Raw genomic sequence first — 13,360 nt, forward strand, 5'->3', positions numbered from 1 at the left:
GCCAGCCGGCCTCCCACCGGGGTGCTTCGGTGGGGGCCCGACCCCACAGCCGGTTCAATTCTGTTTCGACGAGGCTTTGCCGCCTTGACCTCCTTGGCGACGACGGCGGGGTCCGCCAGACTTGCCTCGTCCTCTGTAGGCCTCCTGAGACGATGAGCGGGCCGCTTGACGGTAGGTGGAGAAACCGCCGCCGGAACCTTTGGAGGCGCCCTTGCCTCCGCTGCTCCGAAAGGGCGTCCGTCGTTGCTGCAGAACCCCAAGGGCCCGGGCCGTCTCAGTGTCCGCTTTAATGGCCTGAAGGGAATCGTCCACTGTTTTCCCAAACAGGTTGTTCCCATCGAAAGGCATGTACAGGACTCTGGTCTGTACGTCTTGACGGAAGTCCGTAGCCTTGAGCCATCCACGCCGCCTAAGGCACACGCCGTTGCCCAACTGGCGAAACCCAGTGTCGGCGATGTCCGTCGCAATAGTGATGGCGTGGTCCGACGCCACCTCACCTTCCTGTAGGATCTCCAGGGCATCCGCCCTCTTGTCGTCCGGTAGGAAGTCCAGCAGGGGAGCCAGTTTGTACCATAGCTCCCTGTCGTAGCGGGCCACGATAGCCAAGGCGTTGGCCGCTTTAATCGTCGTCGCTGCAGACGAGATGACCCTGCGTCCCATAGCGTCCAATTTCTTTCCCTCGCCGTCCGGTGGGGAAGTCGATGTGGAAGCCGCACCCCCCCCCGCTTTCTTCCTGGCCGCCGCGGAGACGACGGAGTCCGGGGTAGGCTGCGCCCGGAGGCACAGGGGGGCCGCGTCCGGGACCCGGTACTTCTTCTCGTACCGGTCTCTTCTAGCTGGCGTCGTGGAAGGGTTCTTGAGGAGGGCGAGGCCCTCATCCCAAATGTCGTCCAGTAGAGGCACCGCGAGGACAGTCTTCCTCTTGGCCTCGCGCCGTTGATAAAGGAATCCTTCCTTTTTCTTCTCCTCAGGGCAGAGTTGGAAAAGCTCGGATGCCCTGGCGATCATGGAGTGGAACGATCCAATCTCGTCGGGCGGAGAAGCTCTGGTGGGAGGTGACGACGGTAGATCCTCGTTGTATACCTCGTCGTCCGTACCCGTCGCTGCCGTGTCAGTCCCCGTATCATCCCCTCGGGTGGACGGGGAGGAGGGCTGGACGGGGCGCGATGGCTGAAAAGGAGGTGGAGGGTGAATCCTTCTTTTCTTGGGCGGGGGAACACCAGAAGGTCCCGGATCCCCCGACGGGAGAGGTTCCTCCGTCGGCAACGGTAGTCTCGTCCTTATCTCTGAACATAAGGACTGTATAGCCAACAAAATGGCCGCAGAGTTGTCTTGCGGCGCTGGCAGAGGGGAATCCGACGGGCGATCAGGGGCCCCGTCGGCACCCTCGACGATGTCGTCGTCGCCTGCGTCGGATCCATCCCGACGGGCCGGTCTTCTTCCACGCCAAGGCCGTGGCTTAAGACCTCAATCAGCTCCTCCTCCGAGGTTGAGGCCGAATCTACGACAACGCCCTGCCCCCCCTTTTTCTTCCCCGCCGGGGATTTCACGGGGGTCCTATCGATGGGCACAAAAGAGGACTCCCTCCGAGGTGGCAGGGAGACTCTGAGCCCCGAGGTCGCCACCACTGGTGTAGCCTCCACAGGCTGAGCCAGGGCCGCCGCGACAGTATCGATAGAGGGCTTGGCCGGATGGATTAAGGCCTTCACCACCTTAGGTGCGCTCACCGCCTTATCCTTGAGGGGGGGGGACACTGCCTCGCTCCCCCTCCGATGGGGCCTTCGAGCTCGACCGGGACCTCTCCAGGAGCTTCGCCGGGTGCTCGCCCTTCCTCTTACCCGACCCAGAGCGTTGGCTCGTGGCTGAAGGTGCCGGGGAGGGTGCGCCCTGCCTGGCGCCCGTAGAGCCCGACCGTTCGGCGCTCCCGGTGCCCAGCGGACTCGCGGTGCTTGGCCTTGTGTTGGACCCCCGTCGCCGGGGCGTCCTCAAAGGTCTTAGAAGACGGCTCGGATTTCTTCCTCTTCTTATCGCCCGACGGGCTCTTCCCTTCCAGCCAGTTGGCGAGACGTTGATGGCGGTCCTTCATGATCCGCTCCGACATGTTGCCGCAAAACGCACAGTCCTTCTCCACGTGCGTCTTGTCCTCATGTAAGCAGTAGAGACAAAAGGAGTGTTCCTCCTCCTTAAAGAAGTTCTGCAGCTGGCATCCAGGGCAGATCCTGAACAGCTTTCCGGGCGTCGAGCTTCCCTTCTCCTGGGCCATGTCCGGGCCTGAGAAACTTCTGGAGTCCTCCAAAAGCATAGCTCGACGAAATCTTCACCCTTGAGGGGCGCAGACGAATCCGACACGGGTCCCCGTTGATCGGATGGAGAGTCGGTGGAGCTTGAGGCTCTTTTGACCGAAAAAAACAAAGTTTTTGAGAAAAAACGTGAAAAAATAGCACTAACGCTCGAGAGCAATAGCACGAGGATCCCAACACATGAACGTGCGGTAAAAATATGAAGATGGCTGCCAGAGGCGGTGCTTAGGTAGAGGGCAGTCATTGGCTGTGGTCAGTATGACGCAGAGACCAGTGATTGGTTATTACTACGAAAGACAGATCAGAAACGAAACTGATACTGGTTTTTTCTTTACCGAGGATTCCCAGCCTGACGACGGGGAATATTCATGAGCATGTGAATCCATGCCAGACCCCATGCTGGAGAAACATACAATTCCTAAAGACGGCCAAGGGCCAATCATCTCATCAACTCAGATGGGCATTATTTTTTGCAGAATATGATTTCGTATACTTACCGAATCCTGGGAATAACTACCTTGCTAACCCTGGATGATATCCATGACAAAATTCTGCATCTTCTCGACTGCACAGCTTTACAAGATTGGTCGAATAAAAGCAAAAATCATTCAGTCACTGATCATTTACCTTACTTCCAAGGACGCCTTTATTTACCTAGTAAGGAGCTACAGAAATTGGTTATGTCCAACTACCATGAGTCATTGGTAGAAGGCCATCCTGGAATTGCAAAGACCGAAGCTAAGATCAAGAGATATTTTTGGTGGCCCACATGGCGTAAGGACATTAAACAATTTGTGCTATCTTGTGGCATTTATGAACAGAGCAAGGCCCAGAAGAAGAAACCAGCAGGTCTACTACAACCCCTGGACATTCCACCTACACCCTGGCATACATTGTCCCTTGATTTTATCACGGATCTCTCCCCCCCACCCCGTAATGGATTCAATACTATTTTGGTGATAGTGGACTTATTTTCCAAAATGGCCCATTTCATTACATTAAAAGGCTTACCCTCAGCTTCAATTCTGGCCAAAGAGTTCCTAGAACAGATCGTCCGAATACACAGATTTCCTTCAGCCCTGGTTTCTGATCGGGGCAGTCAGTTTATCTCGCGGTTTTGGAGAAAATGGTGCCAGTTGGCCCAAATTGACGTAAGACTTTCGATCAGCCACCTTCCTCAAACCGATGGTCAAACCGAGAGAACCAACCAAACGTTAGAGCAATATCTACGGTGCATGTTACACCAAACAGAAGGCAACTGGAAAGACATTTTGTGGATAACCGAGTATGCCTACAACAACTCTTTGGACTCGACCCACCTCAACACTTGGAGATGCCTGCCGTACGCAATTTACACACTACCATAACACATGCCTTCAAAAAGGCAACAGAACATTTAAAACAAGCAAAAGAAAGAAGCAAGAAAACCACCGATTAACACAGGAGTGAAGCCCCAAAGTACAAGATCGGAGACAAGGTTTGGCTAGCCTCAAGACACATACCGCTAAAATGAACCCACACATTTAATCCTAGATATTTGGGACCTTTCACTATCAAGGCCATCATCAATCCAGTGGCAGTAAAATTGTACCTACGAACATGCAAATCCAAATCCACCCCGTCTTTCACGTTTCACTTTTGAAACCAGTATAACCAGGAACTAGGATAATGAAACCATCAAGACCGATCCTAGTAGATGGTGAACCAGAATTCGAGGTAAAAGACATTTTGGACTCAAAATTGGTCAAATCAAGACTTTTCTATCTTGTTGACTGGAAAGGCTACGGTCCACAAGAAATATTGTGGGAGCCAAGTGACTATGTTCATGCACCACACTGATAAACCGGTTCCATCAGAACTACCCAACCAAGTCCGGACCAGCGAGACGAACCACCTTGGGAGGGGCTCTGAGGGGGGGTGGGGAGGGAGTGCTGTCACAGTGCCTGCCCCCAGACATCAGGAGCAGACCAGTTGGCCCAGAGTACTGGCACCCATGGGGACCTTTAAGGCCCCAAAGGATTGCCTAAGGGCTTCCTAACTCAGTCCTAGCGGCGTTGGTGCCAGGCTCATACTGCCTTTTCAGGCGAGACAGGTTATCAAGTAACAGAACCATGTACAGCCCAGTCTGAGGTTGGTTGAAGGGACTACTTTATCTGGGGACTATTTGATAAGGTGTGGTGCAGGGACTACTTTAACTGGGAGCTACTTCTGGGAAGCTATTTAAACCACACCCGAAGACCAGAACACGCTTCGCGTTATTCTGCACTCCTGCAGCGTAACGCTCACTGTGCCTGCAGCTCCAGTCCTGTCTTCAGCTACGCCGTACTGGTCATCGCGATCCGCGTCTGCAAAGGAAGGAGAGATCACAGATTAGAACAAGAGCTTTACCTGATACTCCATCGCCATCACTCAGGAGTCTCCGCATCTGCAGAAAAAGGAACATCAGTTAACCGCTCTACGTAAGAACCATCTTAAAGACAATTAGCATAGCGCAGCGTGATACGCACCTAAGCGCTGTACATCCATGCAATCCAACGAGGCATTCTCACGCGATCGCCATCCCAGTGCCGCCGCATCTGCAGAACAAGGAAAGAACACAACAGGTGAGCTGCACTTCGCTAAAGGACATTCAATCTCACGCAGCATAATACTCACGAGAAGCAGTATTCCCTTGCGGTTCCGCGAGTCACCATTACACGACCTTCACTCCGGCAGCGCTGCACCTGCAGAAATAAAAGGGGACAGCAAATGAATAGCACGAAAGAACAATATCACTTGTTAGACATTTTTTAATCGGGCAAGTATTGAAACTTACCTTGACATTAACTCATCTTATCCGGAAGGAAGTCGCTTTTCTTCGGGTGTACCTCAAAGGGGAATCTGCAAAGAAAGGTACAGGAGTGAACTTTAAGACAACTAGAACTCTAAAGCATTCCACGCTATTTAGGATTGGCATAAAGACTTATCTCAGAGTCATTGTTGTCTGGAACTCTGCCATGAGTCTACAGGATCAGTGAAGTTAACTGGATCCCTGAATCCCGACGCACCCCTGCATACAGTCGCAGGATGGAGAGCCCATCCTTCATAACATTAAGATGAGACACAGTGAAGGGACATTGGGAGGTCACAGAGGTGGAAGTTGGCCCTTCTCCTTACGGCTAGTTAATTTATCACTTCCACCATTTTAGGCAAATCTTCCTTCATGCCAGACAGACGAAACTAAAGGGGCAGGTGCAGTCACTCATCACTTCGCTACGAGTCACGCTGGTAGAGACCGCCGCAGTCCAGCTTCGTTCTGCGCCCCTGTGGAAACCAGGTGAGCGTCGTAACAGGGAGCCACTTGCACCTTTGCACTTCCAGCAGAGATTGTCCGCCAAGAGTTGCCTCCGAAATAACTTAGCTGTCCAGTAGGATCTAAAGAGAATTTTTGTTTGCGATGCCCTAAGGCCCCAATCCAAACTCATCAAGCGAATGTTCTCACAGCAGCGTTTTCAACATTTTTGATCAATATCCTCTCCTAGCTCTTCTGCCCAGACATTTGGAAATCTTAGATTCCCTTTTCTGCATGCCTTCAAGAATACATATAATGTGGCAGCTGGATGGAAAGCACTTTAATTTAACATGTCTGCAGTGCCAACCAAGTGACATTTTGAGTTTTCAGTTGAGGCATTTCAAGACAACTTGACACAATAGTTATCAATTTCCTGTATTCAGCAAATGTACAATCCGCCATGTTATGAGATTGGCAGTGTTTGTATAAGATCCAATTTCCCCCTTCTATAAGATCATGGATGTACTTTATGCCCGTCAGGAACCATTCTGGCCAAAAAAAAAACGTTTCCCCTGACATTTCAAGGTGGAGTGGAGCCAAATGGAGGCATTCAAATGCTGATAAGGATCTGCATTCATAAGCTTGGATATTTCACACCAGCAATCCTGTAAAAAACTAGTCAGGGGATTAGCTTCTTTGGATTTACATTTCTTAGTGGTCAACAGAGCTTCCGGGTCCAGTTGGGACACCACTTTACACTCACACACCAAATCGCGTAGATATTCATTAGCAGAATCAATGATCTTGCATAGATGGCATGCAGAGAAAGATAGATGGTAATCACTAAATTTCGGTAAATTCATCCCTCCCTGTTGCAGGGGAAGTTGTAGTTTCCAAATTGTCAGCCTTGGTGGTTTCCCATCCCAGATGAATCTTTGCATAGCATTGTCTATTTCTTTAAAAAAAAGTGCTCTGGTATCCTTATTGGTAACATTGACAGAATATAATTTATCGGAGGTGGTAGATTCATCTTGAAACATTTTATTTTCTCCCACTTTGTCAGTTTCAAGAGGCCCCATCTTTCCAGATCTGATTTTAGCTTGGGGAGGAGCAACCTGAAGTTTATCGTTGGTTATTTCATCACCTCAGCACTAATCCATATGCCCAGATATTTCATTTTATCCACACACCATCTGAACTGAAATTGGGCGAAAAGTGGCTTGTTGACACAGATTGTTGATGGGAAGTATTTCAGATTTACCCCAGTTGATTTTATAACCGGAGACTCTTGAAAACTGCTGAATATCGCTCATTAAGTGAGGAATGCAGGTAGCCGGCTCTTGAAGGGCAATCAGTAGATCATCTGCGTACAACCAGATCAAATTGTTACGATTGCTACCAATTATTGGTTGTAGATGGACATCTGCTCTCAAGCATATTGATAGTGGTTCCTTAGCCAAGATGAACAACAGAGGTGAGAGTAGGCAGCCTTGTCTCGTACCTCTGTGAAGCGAGAACTTATCAGAGATGAGGCCATTTGTGAGAACACTCGCAGACGGATCATTGTACATTAAATGCACCCATCGTTGAAAGTTCTGATCAAATTTCATTCTCTTCAGGCATGAAAATAAGAAGGTCCACTCCACTCAATCGAATGCCTTCTCAGCGTCCAGCAAGATCAGTGGATTTGGCTACTGGCTGAGTGTGTCCTTTTTCAATTAACAACAATAGGCGCAGAGCCCTTCAAGTGACAAAACCAACCTGATTTTCATGAACAAGAGTTATTACTTTTTCCAATCGGAGCGCCAAATTTTTGCAGTCACAATTGATCAGACTTATCGGTCTGTAGTTATCACATTTTGTAGCCGATTTATCTTTTTTTGGCAGAACAGTTATTAATGCATGGTGCATTGAATGGGGTAGCAGGCCAGTATCAAAAGCATTTTTGTATACATCACATAAAAGCTGCAAAGCTGAATCAGGTAACATTTTATAAAATTCACCAGGTAGGCCATCCGTTCCAGGAGATTTACCCATCGTAAGTTGTGAAATAGCAAATTGTAAATCCTCAATTGTGAATTGTCCATCAAGACTAGCTGCTTGTTCTTCTGACAAACAAGACACCTCACATGAATTAAGATATTCATCAATCTCCGCCACTTCACATGTCTGCTCAGATTCATAGAGTTTTCCATAAAAGTCACAAAACTATTTGTTAATCCCTTTTTGGTGAGTTTCAATGACGTTATTTTGGCACTCAATTGCACTAATGAAGCGATTACTATCGGCCACCTTTAATCTGTGCGCCAACAACTTTCCCGCTTTTTCTCCATTTTCAAAATAGTTAATTTTCTGTCTGAAAAGTGCATAATCTATTTGCGAGGAGATGAGTTTATTCAATTCATATTTGGCTTTTCTCAATTCAATTTTTGTCTCTACTTCTCATGGCAGAAAATTGGTTGTCTAATCGCCTAGCTTCCTCCGTTAACCTCTGCATCTCTTCAGCTCTCAGTATTTTTTGCCGGCCGGTTTTTGATATTAACACTCCACGGACTAAGCATTTCAAAGCTTCCCAGACACTGGAAATGTTAACATCAGCAGTCTGATTTATTTGAATAAAGTTATCAATTTCCTCTATAATCTCCTCTCTGAATTGGTCATTTTTGAGACTATTGGAGTTCATTCTGCATCTTGCGGATTTAGTCAAAGTATGCTGCAATGAAAGACTTGGGGATAAAGAAGCATGGTCTGACAGGGCAATTAGGCCAATCTTGGAATCGTAGCAACTTGCCGTCACTTGTCCTGAGGTCAGGAAAAAGTCGATGCAGGAGTATGTATCGTGACAATGAGAATGAAAAGTGTAGTCCCTGTCACACAGGTGTTCTAATCTCTGTATGTCCGACAAGGTGAATTCCCTTATTAAACTCTGAAATGCTATATTGCTTCTCTTAGGGTTTCGTGAACGATCGCCATTTGAACAATCCAGTGCCGGATCTAGCACCTGATTGAAATCTCCCGCCATGACAATTGAATCCACATTGTAGTTTTGAAGCAGTGCAGCAAGCTCATGAAAGAAAAGTGGATCATCCAGATTTAAAGCATACACATTACACAAGAGTATATAGCATTCTAATATATGAAACGTAGGGACTAAGAATCAAAACGTGGTCTTACCATCGATATCATGCAGTGTTACAAAGGAAATGTTGCATGTGATGATTCTATGTGCAGTGGCCTAGCTCTATGTGCAGTTGCCTAGCACACGGGGAGGCAGAGATCTGTTGGACAATACGTTTGCTAATGGGTTTATATAGCGCTGGGAAGACATACATGTTTGCAAACATGAGAGTTGCTAAAGGAATGATCTATTGTGCTCACATTTGTTTTACCTTGCCCTAAAAAATCAATATAATCTATTATACAAAAATAGGCTCAGGGAGCATGGCCTCCAACTGGTGGCTCTGAGGGTTCCAAGAAATGCCGTAGATTTGGCCAGGCCAAAGTGTTCACTGGGCATTGATGCAGGTCATGACAGTGAGTACTGTAGGAATCTTACTAGAGGACCACTGAAATTGAATGATAAACATTAGTTAAATTATGCTGTGGTTAAACTTCCCTTAAAATTCAATGAAAAAAAGTTCTTTAAGAGACATTATGGTTGCAGTACAAGAAATAAAATAGTCATGATTTCTAAAATAACCGTAACTGCCCCACCACCACCTTTAAACACTTCTAATTCAACTACCTCCATGCACTGCTCAGGACTCTAAACATGCTGAAGCGAACATGCACATACGCCCACTTCCCCAAAAAACTTTAGCAATGAAATAAAACTAAAGAAAATACGAGGGAAACAAAATAAACCTTTACAACTTACAACTGTAAATATTAAATGGAAAACCCTATTTCACAGTGCAATACCCATGCCGAGCAATGTCATGGTCGGTGCATACCAGTAGCCGATCTAGGTTGCTTTAAGAAGGCAGAGGTGCTGCTATGGTTGATTTAGATCTTTCAGTTTTGGCGTCTATTGCCGCAACCATTATGGCTCTTCAAGAAAATGTTTTAACTGAATATATATGGAATGTTAAAATTAATATATTCCATGCTTGTATTTCTTTAAGCAAGATGATACATATGTGAAAGACTTAATTTCTTTTTACGACCCAAATACAATTGATTAACTGCAGCACTGGAAGTAAAGTTAACAAAGCAAGAGACTATTCATCAGTATAAGATAAAGGGAAGAAGGAAAACCTAGAGATCATCTGTTGGCAATTCTAGGAAATGGTAAAAGTAAAATGGCATTCTCCAGACAGGTGAAGTCTGGCCAATGGTTCAAGAATGTGATTTGAAATATTGGCGCTCATTACAAGGTTGGCGGTAACCCGCCGGTGCTACCGGTGAGTTGCCGCCAACCGTATATTACTGTTACCGCCGCCTGACATCCCAGTGCTACCGGCATAACAAAAGCGGCAGCGGTACAGTAATTTCCCTTTCAATCCATGGGAATGGGAACCCTGAAGCAGTAGCACTGTTAGTAACGGTGCTTCAGTGAAAAACATGCCGGTAGGGGTTCGAACTGCGAGCAGATCAGGCCTGCTGGTAGTTCAGAGTCCCTCCCGGCAAACACAGAGTGAGACATTATCATGATACTATTGTCGTGGTGTGAACTAAGATCGTAAAATGTGCACACTGATGTCAAAAACTGGAGTAAAAGTTGAAAAAAATACCCCCATGTAAACTCATGTTCCTCTATTGTATGGAAAATATGAGCACATACTCCTTCTGAAGAAAGACAAAGAATGGGGGGGGTAACCAAAATGGCATCTCTGAAAAATAATTGACATCTTATGGAAGATGCAAAAAAACAATTGTCAACACTTTGACTCTACAATTTGAAGTGCACATTTACTTGTATGGTGCATGGCTAAGCAGATATGGCAGGCTCAGTAAATTGTTCTATAAGTTTGTTAGGTGTAAAGCACCAAACTAAACGCACTGCACCAAAATCATAGCTGCACCAACTCCCTTAATGTACAGTACAATGCTGCTAACATGCTAGGTTTGTGATATACTCTATTACATAACACGTTTACAATTTGCACCTTTCAATAAAGAAGACGCTAAAGTGGAATCAAAATAAATACATCGGGAGAGTCATTACAAGTTGGGCAGTATCCCAGCAGTACATCTGCCGGGATACTGCCCAATGCAATTACTGTTACCGCCATTTGACCCGGTGATAATACCGAGTCCATTGAACCCAATGGGGCATTTTGGTGCAATTACCGCTGCAGTAATTGTGCCGAAAATGGGCGATAAAGTCAGCAGATTTACCTACAGCTCAGAGCTGGGTGGAGCGGTAATAGCGTTGACCCCATTTTAACCACTCCCCCAAACTTATGATGATGCCATTAGTTGGGTGGTGTGGTAATGCAGCAGTAAGGGTAATACCGCAACATTTTTACTGGACCACCCAACTCGTGATAGAGCCCATTGTCTTTCAAATTGAAAACTAACCTGTGTTTGTCAAATGATGTCCTGGCCAAACGTGACTGCAGGATGGCAGTTATCTGATGGAGTGAAGAAAAAAAACATTGTTATCATTCAATTAGCGCTAAAAAGTGAAAGTATGCAAAATTGAAACGAATCAGTGATCTACTTACCATTGCTGTCTGATCAGCCAGGTGATCCAGGCGAGAAGCCCTGTGTAGCTGGGAAACAGAAAAAAATGAGTTGCTAAAAAGAAACAATTGATAAATAAAATGTAGACATCCATACATTTACAATAAGAGCATCGAGTATTAATGTAAACTTTCAGCATCCTCCTCTTTATTTTTTAGTTTTGGCACATAGGGTGGCACATTAGCGTCATCTTGAGCCCAAAACATTGCTACAGAGGATTGAAAATATGAAGGGTGCTGACTAGCTGAAAATTGCATTGCGGATTGTAACGTTGCACCAACATTCTTACTTCAGTCCTTTGTTCTACTCTTTTTTTTTCCAGCAAACAATTTTATTGGGTTTTCAAACAACAAAGGTGCGTATTATCATCAGACATATAGCCATCAACAACAGTGGTAGCGTATAGTACGAGCAATGCCTAGAAGCCGCTCTGCGTAAATGTCAGTAGGTCGCCTTGGCCGCGCTTTTGCAGTTCCTCTTTCCCCCCGCCTTCTCCATCCCCTGCAAGTTTCAAGGCCCGGGGCCCTCAGTCTCGTGTTGGCCGCGTCCATAAGCCAAACCAGGTTAGAGCCAGCGTGTGAGGGGTGGTTTTTTGGTAAGAGCAGGGTATTTAGAAAATTGTTCAGGCGGCCCGTGCGTATTGCTGTGACCTTCTCCGCAACAACGATCTCCCAACATTGTGACCACCATAGGTGAGTTGATGGGCCCTCAGCGTTTTTCCAGAGCCAGGCTAATGCTACTTTTGCTGCTAGGAGAAGGTGGGTGTACAGGTGTGGGACATGGCCAGACAGCAGGAATTCCCCCTCCACCCCCCGTCTCTCCCAGGAGTATTGTTCCAGGGTCCCGGGGGAAGGTGATCCCAGTTAGATCGCTAATGTGACCCACCACCTCCCTCCAATACCTTTCGGCCTTCGGGCATGAGCATACCATGTGGAATAGCATGCCCCGCTCTTTGCATCCGCGCCAACAGTTTGCCGGGGTTTCGGGTTTGGCTTTGTTTAGTTGCTCTGGGGTGATGTAATACCTGTAACAAAGTTTATAGCCACATTCTCTGTTCGAGATGCATTGCGTGCTTTTATGGAGTCTGGTCCAGATTTTCCCCCATTCCTCCACGTCTAACTCTCTGCCCAGATCTCTATCCCAGTCTAGCATGTATTTTTCTTTTTTGGATGGGTCAGTTCTGTTCAGTAGGTGGTGTAGCATCGAGATTCTGACTTGGGGGGGGGGGGGGGCAGAAGCGAGAGCTCCAGCGCTGTTAGATCTCTGGACCCCTTTTCCCCGATCTCTTTATGTGATAGCCAATGTCGGAGCTGGGCATAGTGGAACCTCTCTGACTCTCCCATCCCAAACTTTTCCTTGCATCTCTCAAATGTTATGGGGAGGCCGCCTTCCCAGAAGTCTGCCATTCTTTGTAATCCCCCTGCTTTCCATGATTCGAAGCCTCTTGCCGAGTTACCTGGGGAGAACTCAGGGTTATTCCAAATAGGTGTCAATGGGCCTAATGTTCCCCGGATACCTCATTTCCGCAATGCTGCTCTCCAGCTTTCCATGGTTACTCTGGATCCTGAGAGGGGGGCCTCTCTTGCACTGGGATTTTATAGGTGGGAGGTGAGGCAGATCCGCCAACGGGACTGGGCACCAGGATTCTTCTAGTTGTTTCCAGAGTGGCTGGCCCGAAGGTTGGGACCAGGTGTATGCGTGCAAGAGTTGGGCTGCGTGAGCGTATCTCGCTATGTCGGGAACTCCCAGCACTCCCAGGGCCCTCTCACGGGTCACAATCCTTTTGGCTATTCTGGGCCTCTCCCCTCCCCCCCCCCCAGACGAGTTCCTGTATTTTCTTCTGCAGGGAAAGCAACTAGAGTTTTGGGATATGGACTGGGAGAGCAGCGCAGTGGTACAGGAGCCTGGGAATCAGGTTCATTTTTATGGCGGTGATGCGCCCAAACCACGAAATTTCCTGAGTCCCCCAGTCTTTCAGGTCGCTCCGGAAGTCCCTGAACAGCTGTGGGAAATTGTCTAGGTATAGGCGGGCGGGGTCCCCGGGAAGTTGCACCCCAAGGTATTCAATGGATTTTGTAGACCAAGAGATTGGTAATATTTG

At 47.4% G+C, this 13,360-nt stretch overlaps 1 protein-coding gene across 2 annotated transcripts in view; it reads right to left on the bottom strand.

Annotated features, from left to right (window-relative positions):
* Positions 1–13,360, bottom strand: part of NSMAF (neutral sphingomyelinase activation associated factor) — a 2,198,666-nt gene that overhangs the window by 1,368,490 nt on the left and 816,816 nt on the right. For both annotated transcript variants that reach the window (XM_069621092.1, XM_069621093.1), the window contains exons 8-9: positions 11,241–11,288; positions 11,095–11,147 (exon numbers count right to left, since the gene is read on the bottom strand). In XM_069621092.1, the coding sequence (XP_069477193.1) occupies positions 11,095–11,147; positions 11,241–11,288 (101 nt within the window). The remainder of the gene's footprint in view (positions 1–11,094; positions 11,148–11,240; positions 11,289–13,360) is intronic.

Source organism: Ambystoma mexicanum, chromosome 5q (assembly GCF_040938575.1).
Source record: "Ambystoma mexicanum isolate Mex_15411 chromosome 5q, UKY_AmexF1_1, whole genome shotgun sequence".
Taxonomy (NCBI): Eukaryota; Metazoa; Chordata; class Amphibia; order Caudata; family Ambystomatidae; genus Ambystoma; species Ambystoma mexicanum.